This window comes from Aedes aegypti, chromosome 3, assembly GCF_002204515.2.
Source record: "Aedes aegypti strain LVP_AGWG chromosome 3, AaegL5.0 Primary Assembly, whole genome shotgun sequence".
NCBI lineage: Eukaryota > Metazoa > Arthropoda > Insecta > Diptera > Culicidae > Aedes > Aedes aegypti.
In genome coordinates, this window is record NC_035109.1 from 399,638,568 (window position 1) to 399,658,531 (window position 19,964).

At 37.8% G+C, this 19,964-nt stretch overlaps 1 protein-coding gene across 7 annotated transcripts in view; it reads left to right on the plus strand.

Moving 5' to 3' along the window:
* Nucleotides 1–19,964, plus strand: part of LOC5576319 (teneurin-m) — a 527,158-nt gene that overhangs the window by 182,885 nt on the left and 324,309 nt on the right. For 2 of the 7 annotated variants that reach the window (XM_021855172.1, XM_021855174.1), the window contains exon 2: nt 2,859–2,946. The exons of 3 other annotated variants lie outside the window; for them this stretch is intronic. In XM_021855172.1, coding sequence (XP_021710864.1) covers nt 2,859–2,946 — 88 coding nt within the window. Of the gene's footprint in view, nt 1–2,858; nt 3,247–19,964 lie in introns of those variants that run through there. 2 more of the 7 variants (XM_021855176.1, XM_021855178.1) reach the window with 2 other exon arrangements.

The following is a 19,964-nucleotide window of genomic DNA, read 5'->3' on the forward strand; positions in this document are numbered from 1 at the left end:
ATTAACTAAGAGCTTTCTATGCCAATTGACCATTTTTGCATGTGTATATCGTGTGGCAGGTACGAAGATACTCTATGCCCTGGGGAGTCGAGAAAATTTCCAACCCGAAAAGTTCCTCGACCGGTGGGATTCGAACCCACGACCCTCAGCTTGGTCTTGCTGAATAGCTGCGCGTTTACCGCTACGGCTATCTGGGCCCCTATTACTGGGGTGCCCGATTTAAAAACGGTTTTCGGCAAAGTTGTAACTGATAACTGTATCTCACAGTATCAATATAGTTCTAATCCCCAAGAGCACATGGGCAAACACTTTGACCGGTTGAATGAATTGTTTGCTTTTCCCATAGTAATTCCCATATAAACTTTAAAGGGCTTGTGCAGTCTCAGTTTTCATCTAATTGAGCTCAAATTTTGGGAGGACACTCAGAATTTGATCTAGAATCGAATCAGCGGTGTGGAGCAAAAACGATTTTTTGAACCACTCTAATAGCCATATCCTAAATAAATTAGGAAGTCTGACCATCATTTGGTCCCATAATAATGATGTTTCAACGTTCAAATGATATTCTTGATATTAAAAAAAGGTTCCGATTTTGGCACATTTCCGTTTTTGGCAACTGAAAATTTCGACTTTGTTGCCAAAAACGGAATCTCACTGTATTCCAATTATGATTTTGCAAACTGGCTGTAGTTTTAATTGATTTTTTGGGAAATAATCCCCAGAAAAAAATATCGAAAGATATTTGAATTACATTACCTAAGAACTTTCAGGAAGTCTCTTTTCAACAATTTGGAACAATTGGAAAGGATAGATTTCAGCGTTTCATTGAACTGCAGATATTCTTCTTCCAGTTCCTGTTTTGTCAAACGCATAAAAACCACATATCACTTGTTCGGGTAACTTTGTGGTTATAGAAAGACAAGATTGATGAAGTTTATTGGTCAGCTCTGATCGTTTTTGATAATCAATCGCAGAACTAACCTACTTTGCGTATTCAAAATATTATTAATATTATTGATATTGGTTCCAATATGGTGTACAACCAAATTATCTGATTACAATCCTTCGAGCTGTTTAGTGGAATACCTATGAGTAAATGAAAAGCTGAATTTAGTACTATTCCTACTAAGTCGAAGACTAAGCCGAGTCTAGTACACGACACAGAAAACGGCCTTACAGTTGAGGTCGAAATACGCGTATCTGTCAAAGGATACAAACTCTAGCGAAATTAAATAGTATAGTACTAAATTCGGTTTTCCATTTATTTACCAAGTTATCTGTCTTCTTTAGTCGATTATCTATTCATTCTGTCTGCCAATATGACAAATCTCATCATCAAATTGAACACTTTCGTCTAAACAAGATACCAATGCAAACCACTCAACTCCACACAACCCACAAAGCTTTCCACATCTGTCCTGACCGGCAACTTTCACCGCTAGGAAATGAGAAAACATTTCAAAGGAGCTTATTTCTTCTCCCGAACCACCTCAGCATACTTCTCCTACTTCCTCCCCAACCCAAAAGCTTAAAGTCATCTAGTCAGAGATCAAACCAATTAACAGCAGAATGGCTATCGGCCATTTATTGCACAATAGCTTGTGAGCTGTCCCCATCTCCCGAAGGCGAAGGCTTCCGCACACAGTTCAAGTCCAATGACAGCTTGGCGACCACTCTGGCTGCAGAGCCTACTATCAGCACTTCTAATAACTTCGAGCGCTGGCCTCACCACACACCATCACATCGGCCATAACTGGCATTCAGTAGGCACTGGAATCTCTAAGGCCGGCACTAAACTAACCTCACTTTATTTGTTTTTATGATTCGATATTGCGGTATTTAGAGTCAGCTTGGGGCTCCCGTGCCTTCTGCGTACCAATCGGTCGGTCGAAAGACGACGACGTTGGGGAAAAATACGGCCTCGGATGAGAAAATGACTTGGAGCTCGGACTCTTGGGAAGAAACCGAACAATAAGAACTTTATCGAAGGAAGGTCTACCCCCCCCCCCCCCCCTCTTGCCATCCAAGCAGGCCTTTTACCTCACCATTTAAGGTACTTCCTGTCGCCGGAGTGGGAGGGAAGCGGGGTCACAGAGAAATCGACAAGACAATAGACAATATTCCACAGCATCATCATAGTTGGAATTGTTGTTATCGCATCGCACATTGGTCTTCGTCCTACTGCCTGAAGTTGTGTATGGTCCGGTGCGGTCCAATAACTGGCTTTTTGCTCCGTCGTCGTCGTCGTCTTGGCTGGATTCCTGGCGCTCGGAGGGATTCCTTCGCCTTCCTCGCTGCTGCTGCTGCTGTGTGGTTATCGAATGGCAATGAAGGAAATTTAATTCATTTATTGTGCGCTGCTTTGGCTCTGTTGCTTCTGCGTCAGTCAGCAAAAGCCATTCGCACATTGGCGTAGGTGAGATTTTCTTCTGGAGGAGGTTTAGAGGGAGCTCAGCGTCCCCTAAAAAATAATTATATTTTTCCAAGAATTTCCTTCGTAGAATCCCTCCAAAAATCCATTCAGGAATCCCGTCAGAATGCTTTGAAAACAGAATCATTAGATTTTTTCTTAGTAGCTTCACGAGAATTCACCAGAAATGGCTACAGGAAACCCACCATTTTTTGCCCCCCTTCCCACGCCAATGCATTACGCCCATACAACGAACCGGAGACTATTTCGTTAAATTTAGAGAAAATAAGATTGTTATCAGTTATTGATTATTTTATGGTTTATTTACTTCTTCTCTAGGTTTGGGTGGATCCCGCAAGTTGGTGGCTTGGCAAAAATATTGTTTTGCTCCCTGGCGAATCGCAGCTCTCTCTAATGTTGGTATCTTTTTCTCTTGATTCTTTTGCAGGTTTGTACCCCCACCACCGAAAGTCAACGCTTACTGAGTGAGGAACGAGTGAAGAGGCGTGGCGAGGAGTTCGAGTGTGTAATCACTGGTAGTTGTAGTAGGCCACATTTGAATCACGTAGAGCGAAACTGCATTTGTGCGATAGCGATTTCCAAAAGAGAGATGATCCCGTGTCCAGAACAATAGGCTCTGACGGATCGGGAAAACAGTGGCGCACGATTTCACTGTATTGCCCATGTACGGTTTATCTCTAGTTCTTAGATAGGTAGCGAAAACACACAAACTTGAGTTTGAAAGCGAGTTCGGTAATCGCAATCGAATAGTGCTCCCGATTTTGGTTCGAAGGCAAGCGTACCGAACAAAAACAGTAGTAATGCTCCCAATATGGGTGAGTCTGTCTGTCTATATCTTAAAAACAAAACTTCTTCCTGTTCTTACAACGCAAATAACAATTACTCGTTTTTTAACTTCCAAGCTCTCCATGTGTTTTGTCCCGCGTCTCGTGTTCGTCTGCATTTGTGTTTGTCTCTCTCTCTAATTCTTCTTCTTTTTCACTGCACTTGAATACATGTCTGTGTCTTTGTCTCCCTGTTTTATGCTACATTCAAGAACGAAAAACATAAAATGCTCTGTTGCTGCTTGCATATTTCTGTTACATTGCCTGATGCGCGTTCTCCTTTCATTATTCAAAATAACCCGGCCGAAAGCAGCGAGCGATGGAAAAACAATGACTCAATGCAGTAGGCGGCGATGGTGGTGGTGACGACGACGACGACGACAGCGCCAGCTTTCAGCTATGCGCCAAAGTAGCGCACCATAACCTCTCAGCTGGAATACGCGTGGAAAGATGCGGGTCCTACCCCACCACCATCACGTAAAAGTGCATCGAATCGTCGCGATATTTAGTGCCGCGCCGCACTCAGACCGTTACATCGCATGTAAAACGAAGCACAAAAAAAACTAAGGCTACTGCGATCGTGAAAGAAAGGTCATCTCGCTTGCAATCTGCTTGTATTGCTACGAAAGGCCATACGCTGCTAAATTGTTCGCGATGGCTTGTTCTATTGTTGAATAGTTGGGGAAGGTACCTACACGCCTGCAAACGGATGCAAAAACCCTCTCTGTGAGTAATGGTTGTGTCCTCTAGATGGATGTTGAACGGTGGATAGGATGTTACGTTTGCTCAGCCAACTTCGAAAGGCTAAAACAACGATTAACCTATTGACATTAGGTTCGGGTTTGCGTTGCTTTCGATAAGATCTAGCTGCATTGAAGTGCACGTATATGTAATTGATTTACACAAATCTTTGTTGAAAATAAAGAACTGCTCACTCAATCAAATATTCTATTAAATTGATTCCAGATCATACAATTGCGATAATAATAATTTATTTGTCTGTGTGAATGAATGTGTAATGTACTTCATGTTTGATTTTACTTATATTTTACTTATCATTATATTTCTCAAAAGGGAGGAAGTTATTCTTAAGAATTATAGATAACGAAAGAGCAAAAACAAATATAACATTTTACAATGTACACTGTGACGGAAATTTTCTGCTCAGATTTGTTTGCGAAATTAGTACAGCTTAGTGGGCTCTAGTGAGGCACAAACTAAAACGGAAAACAGGTTCCAGATGTTTTATTTATTTTTAGTATTTCTGGTATTGTGGCATCTCTATTTAAATTCCGGATTTCCCTACTGGATGCTCAATTCTTGGTTTTGGAAGATGTTTTATCTGGAATAACTCAGCAAATTGGTCCATGAAACAAGAATTTTCCTGATTTTTTTCTTGGGGTAAGGTAATTTTATGACTGAGAGGCTTGCTTTTGGTTAGCAGACTTGTTAATTATCAGGCGTAAGCAGAGCATATCGGTCATTAACATAGCTTCAAGATCATTGATAAGATCAACATGATTAGCGATTCATTATTTGTATAAAATTTATATCATTTTCGGCCCAATTCACTTAAGGTACAGTGGGGGAAGTGTATCAGTGGGGTAAGTGGATCATTTGTCAATATAAAGCATAAATGCTTGGATATGTTGAATGTTTTCGTACCATTGCACACTGGTCCAGGAAGCTAATTTAGGCGGACATGAGGTTTTCGTCAAGATTTATTGATTTTAGAGCCATAGTTTATTCTGAGAATATGTTCAGAATTTTCAGTACTACAAAATGTACGGAACAAAAACATTATTACGGTGATCGCAAGAATGACGCATACGCCAACTTTTTTATTTTAACGAATCGTTAGTTGGTATGTTCAGCAAAGTTGTAGCAAATGATCATAGAAACAACTTTGCCGAACAAACTTTTTCTCGGTTTTGCTTCAGAGCCGAGATAATTAAGTATTTTTAATAAAAAATCGTTTTTTGCTCTTAAGTGTTTTATTTTTTAGTTTTATTGGCCTACTATGTTCTACAAAGTTTTTATACTTATCATTTGCTACAACTTTGCTGAACATACCAAAGTTGTATTTCTTATGGTTTTCATGTTATTTGAATTTTTCATCTTAAAATTAGCTATTTTGTATGCCTTGTATATCAACTATGAGCACCTCAAAAAAATATATCTTTCCACCAAATGATTTTGCAGTCTTTCAAGTACCTGTGAGCAAAATTTGGAGAAGATGATATTTTTCTATCTCGTTTAAAATATATTTTACTAATAGACGATATGAGATAAATCCATATTTATTGAATATTCATACATGTTCAACTCACAAAAGTCATGGCTACCTAAGCATATCAAACCAAAAGTAACACGTGTATTTATATAGGAACATAAAGTACATCGTTTTTCAGTTGTTTTCGATTAACTTGGAAGCTTCTGCAAAAAAATCATCGTCTTTTCCTCTACCTGTATTTAATCTATTCCTAAGCAAGATCACCGGGTTGGAAGTCAACATAAGCCGTATAAAATACATACACAAAGGAAGGTTACGGCTGAGACTGTACGTACCTCTTCCAGCTGGTAGAAACTCAAATGGTCGTAACACGACATGCCGCTTTTTAAGGGAAGTAGATATTGTATATTTCTTTCACTACTGAATTGCGAAGTGCGGCCTGATAAGTCCGAAAGTGTGAATAAAAGTGAGGGATCGCATTGAATCCTGTTGGTGTCTTCAGAGCACTTATTCTTCGATTTACGAAGAATAAGTCCCCCGAAGACACCTACCCGATTTGATTCAATTGCGCACTTTTGTTAGCGTTTCCGCACTTGTAATAACTTCTTTTCACGGATCTCAATAATTTTAAAAGTGGTCAACTTTAATCGGAAGATTAACGAGAAGGCATTTGAACAGTTTTTGTCAGAAACGTACTGTTAGTATCGCCAGTTCTACGATTGGTATGTACCGTAAAATCGGGTGTAATTGATCAGAAGGGTGAAATTGATCATCGTATCACACGATTTTATTTCTTCGTAATGGAGCATAAATATCAATGTAAGCTGCAGTAAATGAACGTTTTTTGTCGTAACTATTGTCGAATTGTGTGTTGTGAAGTTTTTTGCGTTGAATAATGTTTATTACTATGAAAATAATGTAAAATTTCAAAATCGTGCACGGTGCAGTATTGACAAACACCTATAAACTTCTATTTCTAAGCAAGGATTTGAACATAGTATAAACCTGAAAGTTTATGAGGATGCTTGAGATATATCCGCAAACTAGATTTCATCACCAAAACTCGTACCAATTAGCTGAAATGGTTGAAATAATTGAATTTCTGTTAGATATCATTGAAATCCTTAGGAAATTGCATACATTTAGGCGTTTTCCGCGGAATTCTTGAAATTTAACTATTCGTTATTTATATAAATATTGAATTGTTAAGATTTTGACAAGCATATTCGGATTCAGGGAGCTCAAGTTTATCATGTAGAGTTGTTTTGAAAACTAACAATAATGGCATTAACAAGTGATCAATTTCACCCCGAAATGAGATCCCCTGATTTTTAATTTTAGAGATATTTGTTAACATTAAAATGACATTTGTTAGAAAATTTCGGTACATGAGTCGATGAGGCTCACCTTCGTACTTGTTTTCCTGCATTTAGTTGTTTGGCATTGTTAACATTATAGAAAACAGACTTGAAAACCCGTGAAAAATGATCAATTTCACCCGAAATTACGGTACTCTCTTCAACGGTGCAAAAACTACTTTCGCATGGAGTGATGTTGTCCGGCATGCCGCCGAAGAAGCATATGAAAATGCGGAATAAATCCATCAGAAGATTCTGGGAAAATCATGCTACAGAATTCAATCGGACTGTAAATTTTGTGTATGTATTTTATACGGCTTATGTTGACTTCCAACCCGGTGATCTTGCTTAGGAATAGATTAAATACAGGTAGAGGAAAAGACGATGAATTTTTTGCAGAAGCTTCCAAGTTAATCGAAAACAACTGAAAAACGATGTACTTTATGTTCCTATATAAATACACGTGTTACTTTTGGTTTGATATGCTTAGGTAGCCATGACTTTTGTGAGTTGAACATGTATGAATATTCAATAAATATGGATTTATCTCATATCGTCTATTAGTAAAATATATTTTAAACGAGATAGAAAAATATCATCTTCTCCAAATTTTGCTCACAGGTACTTGAAAGACTGCAAAATCATTTGGTGGAAAGATATATTTTTTTGAGGTGCTCATAGTTGATATACAAGGCATACAAAATAGCTAATTTTAAGATGAAAAATTCAAATAACATGAAAACCATAAGAAATACAACTTTGGTATGTTCAGCAAAGTTGTAGCAAATGATAAGTATACAAACTTTGTAGAACATAGTAGGCCAATAAAACTAAAAAATAAAACACTTAAGAGCAAAAAACGATTTTTTATTAAAAATACTTAATTATCTCGGCTCTGAAGCAAAACCGTGAAAAAGTTTGTTCGGCAAAGTTGTTTCTATGATCATTTGCTACAACTTTGCTGAACATACCAACTTACGATTCGTTAAAATAAAAAAGTTGGCGTATGCGTCACTCTTGCGATCACCGTAAAATTTTTTTTGTTCCGTACATTTTGTAGAACTGAAAATTCTGAACATATTCTCAGAATAAACTATGGCTCTAAAATCAATAAATCTTGACGAAAACCTCATGTCCGTCTAAATTAGCTTCCTGGACCAGTGTGCATTGCTTCGTTTTAGGTTATATTCTTATGCCGGCACTGATACTATTGCAAAACTGGTACTACACGTACACTAACACAAGCAAACTTGTTAGCTGCAAAAAGTAATTAATTTCAAAATTGTTTTCCATCAATCAAAAATCCATTGTATCTCTGTCTTAAATCGAATTCTATTATATTTTTCGACACATGGTGAGCACTTCAGTTCTAATTGAATGAATCACAATGAAAAATATGTGATTTTTATAAATAAATACAAATATATTGGACATGGTGCACTTACCCCTACTTTTTAATGGGGTGGGGTAAGTGGATCAAGAATTATTATCATTTATTGGCAGACTGCTTACGAGAATTTTATTAAGCTGTAATATCCGCAAATGTTGTTTTCCTTTATTTTCTTTCATTCCCAGCTTGAATTTGTAAAATTGACCATAGAAAATTTGAATTAATCCACCTAAAAGTTTTTTTTAACCTTTCTGGCATATAAAAAAATTAAAAAAAAATAATAATTTCAAAATGTACACGAAACTTTTCGTGTTTTATCTAAGTTGAGTTGTAAAAGAGCAAAATATACTAATTTTCCAATTGAACGCTTAGTATCGTACCTTATTTGACCATAGAAATTGTTCTATACAGATGATACACATATATTTATAAATAAAATAGAAGTATTTCAGTTTGTTATTCCAAAGTAAAAGTAACTTATATTTTTAAACTAAGAGTGTTTTTCGAAAATATCGTTAGGAATAATCCAACAATACTTCTGTATAACTTATGCGTATAAATGGATGAATATTCTCCAAATTTTTCTAGAGTCAATGTTTTTTTTTGTTAGATTTAGTATGAACTAATATATACATACTTATTATTATATTTTGATTAAATAAAGGAGCTTTTTTTTAATTTTAAAGTGTTATAATGTAACATTACTAGCACTAATAACAAGAACGAGAGTAATATCGTTTTGATTATACATAATCACACCACATTTGTTTCGAGAACAGATTTTTTTAATTGGTGATCCACTTACCCCACCATGGTGGGACAAGTGGATCATTTGGTGCAAATTTTTAAGTCTCTCATACTCAATACATAACAATCAGAAAAATAAAAATAAATGATGATTTGAAGTATAATAGTCCCTTATTTGTTATCCACAGAAAAAAGTTTGAATTGCATTATTCACGTTACCCCACGGTACCTTATACAGATTTGACAAAATTTGAACAATCTTCGAAACTCAAAGCCAGTGTTCTATAATTCCTTATCCGCGAATCTTTTCTTAGGATTCTTCGCAGAATATTGAAATAAAGATTTCAGGTATCTCAGAGCTAACATCAGAGCTGCTGGCAGGTTTTTTAGACCAAGTACTTTTTCGATGGAAAGTCTCTAATGTTTGTGTTTCAACAAAAATAGTCTAAAAAGTAACTTTTCTTTATTTTGCTTGCAGTGAATCCTGCTGCCAAATTTCAAAGGTTCGAGAGAAAACTTCGTCTGTTTCACTGGTTGTTTAGAAATTTCTTTTCAGATTCCTCGAGAAAGATCTTTAGGAATTCTGCATGTGTTTCCTTTAGAAATTTCTCTAATCTGGGATTCCTTCAGAGATCTTTCCAGAAATTTCTCTCCAAATTCCTTTACCGATTCTCCAAGGAAATCTTCCAGCGGTGTTTCAAGGGACGCTTAGAAGAATTACTTCAGAATTTGTTACAGGAGATCCTTGAACGACGCGACAGTAATTTTCACAAGGATTATGAATATGAAGGAATTCCTGCAGGAAGCAACTAGCAATTTGCTTAGAAAATCTTGAAATTCTTCTTTTCGAGATTATGGAAGTTCTTGGAAACAACCTTGTTGGAACTAATCAAGGGTTACTCTAGAACTTAGTTACGTTTCATCAGATACAACTTATGGATTGTTTTTGAAATTCCTTCCGATTTAGATCAAAAAAATATCTTCATTAATTTCAGAAAAAAAAATCCATGTCATTTTCCTAGGGATATCCGTGAAAAATTACCGAAAAAAAGATTTGTTGATTTGGGAAATTTCTCAAAAGTTACATGGTAGAATTCTTGATGGACTCTTAAAGAAATCTTGAATGACAATTCTAATGAAATCCTGAAAAATGGCTGGAGAACATGCTAGTAGAGATCCTGCTAATGTTCTAAACAAGAATCTTCGAATGTTCTAGAGAAAAGGATGGTCGATTCATTGGATAAATTTTTGGATGACTTAAGACTTTCTTGTAAGAAATCTGAGAGAATATTTGGAGAAATTCCTGATGAAACCTCTGAGGTAAATTCTGTAGTTAGCTTTGTTGAAGTAAAACGACTCAACAAGGCTATTCGATCCACACCGCAGGCTACTGACTGATATTGCTACCACGTCAGCACCTCTCCTTAATTCACTGTCTGGGTATATATTACAATTTCCTTCACTTACCTCTATCGTACAATATGTTTACCTCCAGACATCTCCGCAGCAAGGTGTGTGATGTACCTGCTCTCCAACAATCATTAGTAGAATTCCTGATTTTCTAAAATGAATCAATTGGAAAGATTCCATAGGAAGTCCGTAAAAACCATGAAATGAACTTCTGATGGAATCATTGGAGGAAAGCAAATACCTGAATTATTTTCTGGAGGAAATAATGCAGGAATTCTTACGGGAAAACGAACAGTAATACTATTTGTATTATCCAGGATAATTGTAAAACTTCTTTACAAGCTAAAGTTTCATTGTAAATGATTCAACGTGCAGAAACTCCTTCCAACATTTCGTTGGATTTCCTCAACAATTCTCAACAAGTATATTTGGTGTTTCCGACAAAATCTTTTCGCAGAGGGAATTTTCGTAAATGGAATTTTCTCAAATCTTTCCGTATTGGATATTTACTAAACTTCTCTGTACAAGAAGTATCTTTCTACTTTTCTACATACAAAAATGGTCAATTTGCAAAGAAAGCTATCAGATAATAACTGTAGAAGTGCTCATAAGAACACTGAGTTGAGAAATAGGCTTTGTCCCAGTTGGGACGTAACACCAGAAAGAAAAAAAAAATGAAGTGCTATATTATAATGAATCGTGGGAAATATAATCAAATCATCTAGGAATTTATCAAGAAATATCTTGCAGAAATAATTACGAGAATTAAGCAAAAAAAAAATTGTATGCAGTGTGCTTCGGGTGTTTGGAGGAATTGCTCAACAGATCGTCTATAGATTCTTCCAGGAATGCCTTGAGAATCCAAGCGCATAATCAGCCATCGCAAGCAGCACTACGCTAGTGCTGTGTATAACAAGCGAGCTTTGTGTAAGATGCGTATACTCAGTACACAATGCTATCGGTCCTGAGCTAGTCCATGAATTGTTCCATCGATTCTTTATGAATTTATTGATAGTTCTCCATTAAATTCAGTAATATGTCAAGATACACTTCCAAAAATGCTGATGGCAATTTATTCAAGAACAACTACATCTCATCTACATCTCTAAATTTTGTAGGAATGATGTCAGTTTGTGCTGAATCATGGGTAGCACAATCTTTTTTCCTAGCCGTGTATTTTTATGTGTAGGACATGTCCTACTGTCCTACCCACTTCCCACGCCACTGGGCTTCAGTAAAGGTGTTCTATAATGATGGAAGAATGGAAGCGTAGAGAAACGGTTCCTTCTCCGTATCTGGTTCTAGCGATTGCTAATAACGAAGAGTTTTAGTGTGATAGCCTAAGAGAAAAAGATGGAAGCAAGATAAAGATACAACTACAAAGTACGAGGAAAGTGACTAGCCTGGGTTTGAACCCATGAGCTTCTGCTTATGAAGCAGAAGCGGTAGCCATTGGACCACCAACCCCGTATCCGCGACGATTAATACAGGAATTTAAGATTGATGCTGGAATTCCTCTATGGAATCAGAGTTAAGTACACAAAAGATTCCCCAAAATATGCAGGGACTTCTGTAGGTATCATCGCGTTAACGCTTTCAGAAACTCCTTCCGCAATTCACCGCAGAATAGACGTCAGAATTCTCCAACTTATTTCTCTAGAAATCTAGCCTGAAATTTTAGACATTTGTTCTAATTCTGTTATTTTTCCAGAGGTACCTTTAGGAATACCTCCACAAATCATTCAGAAACTTATTAAATCATTGTTCCAGGAATCAAGGAATTCCTCCAAATATTATTCAATATTTTTGTGAGGGCGTTTTTTATCCCTTCAATAATTTGTCCGGAAATTGTCCCAGGAGTTCTTCTACGAATTAGTCCTATGTGAATCCTTGAATTGACCACGAATTGATTTTAAGATTTTAAAAAACCCCACACACTAAACACACGACGGTGAATTTCACCGTAATCTCAACAGCTGAACAGTTCGGTGAAATAAAACACGGTATTTCGTCGGAATTTAACGGATTACGGTGATTTTTTACCGAATACTGTAAAAATTTACCGTACTCCGTTAATTTATTTCACCGAACTGTTCAGCTGTTGAGATTTCACAGGAATCCGTAAAATAATTTAAGTGTGCAGGAACTTCTCTTAAAGTTTGAGCGTGAAAATCATCACAGCTGCTGCAATCTTTCTGCAGAAGCCAAATTTGTCCATTTATTTTTCCTTCAAAGTTCCATCTTGAGGATTCAAGTAAGTCGATTTATACTTCACTTTAGAATCCGTCTCCACCTACCAACATCATTTGGATTGATTTAAATTTATCGAACATACTCCCACCACTCAACATCAGGACAAATGAAGCAATTGAATTAATTCGCCATTCATTCCCCTGCATTTTTCATCCACGCAAAAACGTCGAAAAAAAAATGTGAATCCTTCAATCGCCTTAGCGAGCAACAAATAGGAAAAGTCAATAAATAATTTAAAAATCCTTTTTCCCGAGCAGAACTCGGACGGCCAATCGATCCTGCCGCCAACAGCCATGATTCGATTGTGCAGCGTCTTATATTGCCGTTTTGTTGTCGTTCCTGCTGATCCAACAAGGAAAAGGTACCAACAACCGGCGAAAAACACATAAATAAATAAACACGTTTGGTTTTCGGTCCGTCGTCGTCTCTGCCGTCATCCGGAGGACTGCACACACATACAGAACGAATCCCGCATCGAATGAATGATGCGAAATCAATTTTATTGAATTTGGATCCTTTCTTTTTTCGGGAATATGGGTTTGCTTTCTCAACCTGGAAGAAATCCGGCACATTTGGGGCGAGAGCTCTTTAAATCCCCTCCGGTATTACTGTGATAGATTCCCGCCCCCACACCAGGTATACGGTGCATTGGGGATTCCGGAAGCAACTTGGAGAAATGAGCTTCGTTTGTGATCCGCTTTCGTTCGTTAGCGCCATGTATGCTACAATTGATTTGCCTCGTTTTTTGGAGGGCCTGTCTAAGGTAGGAAATCTCATACAGCAGACGCCAGGATGTGACGAAACATGTATGCTATGGCGGCATTTCAAACATGGAAACAACTACATGAAATATTCATTAAGATCGCCTACTTTGATTATGACTGAGTAGCGCTGTGCGTTATCCCACGAGATTTGAATCCAAGCAGGCCAAATTGAGTATCGTAACTAGTACTGTGGTGGTGCAATAAATTTCGGTCGCCTTGATGTCGCCGGGATGCATCCAATGAGTTTCGTCCTTGGCTGTTGCCATCTTCTTTACGACACCACAAAAAAAAATCCGAACCATGGATGCACACAGATCGAAACATAGAAAAGGCTGCACTCTATCACTGTCTTGTTACCATTATTATATCGTCCTGCTTTGGCTCAGTCCTAAGAAGGATTCTCGGTTATTGGTCTGTGTCTACATCTCCGGAGGGACTCCTGGCTCAATTACACCCAATCGAACATAGACGAGAATGGCGACGACGACGACGGATCCCGCTCGAAAAAAAATGGGAACAAATCCGTACAGAATCTTGTCTCTATTTATTTATGGAGCAACAAAGTACGCTTCGTAGTCCGTGCGTCGCCTTATTATCTCGTCGTCTCGTACTTGCACTTAGTTCTGTTTTGTATGGAATTTTTTGTCCCGACCCACGCTCCGGGTTCGGATCGATGAAAGGTGCCGACCTAGATTTCCAATTCCAATCGTGTCCCTCGAGCGGGCGACATTGCGTTTTGTCTCAAGAGGTTTGTCGCCGCCGCTTGCAAGAAAAAGTTTGAACTGTGCTCGCTCTTGTTCTTCGAGTGTCAACCGGAGTGATTCGTATTCATCCCTCGTCCGTTCGTCTTGAAAGGACCGAACAAGGGGCTCATCTTTGGCCGCTCGATACCGCCACCATATGTGGGAAAGACGACGCGTTCGCGCCTGTAGAATGTCTGTCAGCCGAACATCGAAGGCTACCAAATGGCGGCAATTACTGCCACGGAAGCTGACAACTATTAATTATCGACTTTGCCGTCGAACTGGGCCTATCCTGCAGTGTAACAGGCGACGTGTTTAAGTTTTAATTTCTACTGAAATTGCGCGCCAGGTACGTTTTACGTGTACCCATAGGTGGGAAGCTGAACTCCGGTGGAGAAAATAAGTGCTAGCTTTGGAGATAATTATAGGGCAATGTTCGATTGACGGTTAGTCGGCCCTGGTGACAACTTGACAATTGATGGTGCACCGAGCGGAGTACGTCAAAGGATTCCAGGTGACAGTTGTTGGCGTGGGAGTTCGGGTATGAACGTTCAATATTGATTACTGAACAAAATTGGAGCGTTGGACTACACACGCTCTGTTTAAATGAAATGTCCAGTCGTGATTCAATAACTGACCTATAACCAAAATTTGCTCGTTGAAACGTTCTTTGAATTTAAACAACAGGTATTTACTAGAATATCGACAGTTTCATTTCCTAAGATATTTGCTTTCTGAAAGCACATGGTTTTGTAGACATAATTCACAACCACCCAACCTGTCTATCTTCCCAAATTTCAAGATAATAATAGGAATAGCCTATCGTAGTATAGGGGCCCAGATAGCCGTAGCGGTAAACGCGCAGCTATTCAGCATGACCATGCTGAGGGTCGTGGGTTCGAATCCCACTGGTCGAGGATCTTTTCGTAAAGGAAATTTTCTCCATTCCCAGGGCATAGAGTATCATCGTACCTGCCACACGATATACACATGCAAAAATGGTCAATCGGCAAAGAAAGCTCTCAGTTAATAACTGTGGAAGTGCTCATAAGAACACTAATCTGAGAAGCAGGCTTTGTCCCAGTTGGGACGTAACGCCAGAAAGAAGAAGCCTATCGTAGTACTGAACGAACATCTTTTCAAAGGAGTACTGAACTAAATTGAAATAGGATTTTACTCGCATAACTCTTGCACAACAGTAGACCTAAGGAAATATAGTCCTGTTCGGTGGTATCTCCTTCGGCCTGTATGCTCTTGAGCACGAAGTTCACCCTAACCACCTTGACAAGTTATAGCATTCAACTAGCGCGTTCAGCAAGTACAACAAGGGTTATATCTCTCGTTGGATTTTTCTGTGAAATCTTTCCTTGCAAGTCTATTTCTTGAGCGTGCTCAAGGTGGAAAGTCTCGACGGCATAACGTTGGGTTATCTAAAGAATCTATTCAAAGAGATAAAATTACCAAGTGCAAATGTTTCACTAAATGATCGATAATTTCAGCTTGAACCATGTACTCAAGGATTCTGTTCGATCTACACGTATCCACGCCATGTATAGGACTCGATATTATAGTGATTACTAAATCTTCAAGTGACGTTACTCTCCATAATTAAACCGGAACTACTGTAATTCCTGATTCGATGACCATGAAAACCTGAAGAATTTTCCGATCGACCTTAAAATGTTGACGGAAAATCATTGAATGACGTTTGAGAAATGAAATATTGAAATTGAAAATTTTGATCAATATGACGTCAGGCACGTCAGGCAAGTGCTTATACGAATGAACCTTCAGAATACAAGAACGTAGCATAGATAAAGTTCCACATGGGTTTGTTAGTTAGGCTAAACAAGATTTCAGCTACGTCCACTTATTTATGAAATTGCTCAACTCTTATGTAAACCCTACAATATAAATGATGAGCATACAGATCATCTAGTACATGTAGGTCTAGTAGATGAAGACATGAATCAAACTTTGGCTCTAAGCACTAGGAAAAACATTTGCAAATGTTTTGCTTTCGTAATTCTACCACTGGATGGAACCACTCCCAAAACTCACACACAGTGCCGTAGCGTGCGGTTGGCCAGGTTGGCACCCGCCAAGGGCGCCAGCCTAAAGGGGGCGCCAAAATGCGTGAATCACTCGGTAAAATTCTCAAAGGTGCATATTAGATTAGGGCTTATTATTAGTAACAATTACAAAAAAAAAAATAGGACGTAATAAAGAAACATACAAAACAGGTTTTAAAAGGCTTCAACAAAATATGCAATAAGTATTTCAAAAGATATTGTTCATTCCTATATATTTTTTTAAAGTTTGAAGTTCAAATAAAAACACATAAATTAAGATTGTTAATGAGAAGAAACAAAGATTTGTATCATTCAGATTTGTATGTATGCTAAAAGTTAGACTGTATGTTTCGATCACTCGTTTTTTTTTAGTAAAATTACAAGAAATATTTTCACAGAATACTGAACATGAATCTAAGATTATCCTGAGTGGGATCCACGAAATTATGGGCAGATTTTCAACAGAAAATTGGGCAAGATTCTCACAGAATCAATTACAAGATTCTAAGCAGCAGGCTCTTGCTTTATCTTGATCGGTCTTTCACATAATTCTAGGCGTTATTCTGATATAATGTTGCGTAATTTTTTCATAACTCTAATCATTTTGTAAACTGCTCTATACCTAGACGAAAATTCTCACACCAGACATTATTCTAGAATTTGTAATATATTTTTAACTAGTGTTTCCAGCAAACTTTGTCTTGCCATCAAGCAGTGATGCATTTTGAACTGAACGCGAGCCAAAAGTGAACGGAGCCCGAGCCAAATTTGCACGAGAACGCAGTAGTCAATGAGCTTGCGAGCAAGAGCCTGTCGTTGCTCAAGAACGGCCCGTTCAGTTGGCAATTATGATCGAAGCTCGCATTTGGGAAATAAAGGAATGATTCGCCGTAAAGTTCCATAAAGCGAAAAAACATACAGTTCATGATATTATGCATATCAAAATCAAAGCTTTGGCATAGATTTTTGTCATTAATCAGTCAACATTTATTGGGTTCAATTTCTGGCTCGCACGGGTTCATATTTTTGAACTGAACAATGTTCAAGCCTACTTGACCGCTGCGTTCAAAAAAAATGAACTGGAACGCAAACTGAACGCGTTCAAATGCATCACTGCCATCAAGTAGTCTGTTGAAAAACGCTATGGATCGCCCCATACAAAATGACAGTTCCGTGCACTCTCGTTTTTTCAACGTTCCCGGTGAATATCCTGGGATTTTTATACACACAAACTCGTTGGAACCCTTGACGAACAAAACGGAGAAAAAATCATTCAAACCCGTTGACCCGTTCGTAAGCCATTTCGTGACATACAAACACCATTTTTTTTTTATTTATATAGATAATCGTTAACATGTTCTACACTAGCTGAAACTCGTTTGGTTTTAAAAAAATGCGGTGGAAAAGTTGAATGTAACTATTTAGACTTCTTCATTAACATTATTGTTAATATTTGATCACCTTTCAAGAAGTTTGCATGATTGACATTTTCCATGTTCACGTTCTCTTACACCGTAAAGGTTTTTGGAAAAAACTTTAGATTTTTTGTGAATATTTCCATTTTTCGATGTCTCACTGTGAAGAATGCTTTCAATTTGAATGGTAATAGCAATTTCTTGAAAGTAAATTGAAAACTCTTCAATATATTACAAATATTTTTTTTTTTTTAGATTTACAAACAGCAGTTTTGCAATGAAGCTTTAAAATAATGTCTTGACTAAATCTACGCAAAATTTCAAATAAAAATATTTCCTTTCAAATCCTAGAAAATTTTCTTTGCTTTCTCTATGAATTTCCTGAAAAATGATAATTATATAAGTGTCCAAAGAATCTAAACCATCCTATCATATCTCAGAAAATATAACAATTTTTCCTTTACAATTACTATTATGAGGTTGGTCTTTGTTTAAGAATCATAATTTTGTAAAGGATTGCTATGACTTTCGAGTTGTATTTCTGGCATAAGCTCTAAAATTCTTTCCAGTTATTCAGAGCGAAAAGTTTTAAAACTCTGCTTGAAAGCAAATGGTCCGACATCTACGGGAGAATTTCTTTAAAAATTTGCATTTAATAAAAATTTACAAATTTTGTTTGAAACATCTAGTAGAAACTGTACATTTGTTCTTAGCTATATAAACTCTATATTTCTTCGGAATTTGTCAATGCATCTTTCAGATATTATTCAAAAGTACTCAGAAAATTTTCATTAAAAAATAAAAGAATACTCATTTTTTTTTTGCAGGAGATTTAGTCAATAATTTAATATGTTCTGATCTCAAGGGAATAATATAACCTTTTATGACACTTTTGACGATTTTCATAAAAAATCTCGTAGAAACCGATCAGAATTTTTTTTTTCTGAGCTTTGATTAAGGAGCGCTGAAATGAAGGTTTGCCAAGGGCGCCATGAAGCCACGCTACGGCTCTGCTCACACATCATCTATCTGAACTACGTTGAGCTCATCGTGCGATTGTTCGGAACATTCTTGGAAATGGGACCTCGGATGTGATTCAAGAGACATCTCTGCAATGCACTCCTTAAGACATTTGCGAGCATTTCATGTAAAAAAATGTCTTTTGAAACAAACATTTGCAAGCAGTTCATGTAAAAAAGGGTCTTTTGAAGGAATCCTTGTAGTAATTACTGGACGATTCGGTGGTAATTTGCCTCAAAGATTTCTAAGAAGAATTTACCTATGAATAAATAACTGAAGAAAAATCAGGTGGAACTATGGCAAAAATTTTCCGGAAAACTTCTTCGATGATCTCTGAAAGTTTTTCTGACGTGATTTCTTGAGAGATTCTTGGAGGACGACTAGGATAAATGAGTGGAAATCTTGTGAAAAGAAGAAACACTGGCATAACTACCGATGAAATCCTTTAAAAAACTGCAGAAAATTCTGAGGAATCAATTCTACTAGTACTGTGGTGGTGCAATAAATTTCGGTCGCCTTGATGTCGCCGGGATGCATCCAATGAGTTTCGTCCTTGGCTGTTGCCATCTTCTTTACGACACCACAAAAAAAAATCCGAACCATGGATGCACACAGATCGAAACATAGAAAAGGCTGCACTCTATCACTGTCTTGTTACCATTATTATATCGTCCTGCTTTGGCTCAGTCCTAAGAAGGATTCTCGGTTATTGGTCTGTGTCTACATCTCCGGAGGGACTCCTGGCTCAATTACACCCAATCGAACATAGACGAGAATGGCGACGACGACGACGGATCCCGCTCGAAAAAAAATGGGAACAAATCCGTACAGAATCTTGTCTCTATTTATTTATGGAGCAACAAAGTACGCTTCGTAGTCCGTGCGTCGCCTTATTATCTCGTCGTCTCGTACTTGCACTTAGTTCTGTTTTGTATGGAATTTTTTGTCCCGACCCACGCTCCGGGTTCGGATCGATGAAAGGTGCCGACCTAGATTTCCAATTCCAATCGTGTCCCTCGAGCGGGCGACATTGCGTTTTGTCTCAAGAGGTTTGTCGCCGCCGCTTGCAAGAAAAAGTTTGAACTGTGCTCGCTCTTGTTCTTCGAGTGTCAACCGGAGTGATTCGTATTCATCCCTCGTCCGTTCGTCTTGAAAGGACCGAACAAGGGGCTCATCTTTGGCCGCTCGATACCGCCACCATATGTGGGAAAGACGACGCGTTCGCGCCTGTAGAATGTCTGTCAGCCGAACATCGAAGGCTACCAAATGGCGGCAATTACTGCCACGGAAGCTGACAACTATTA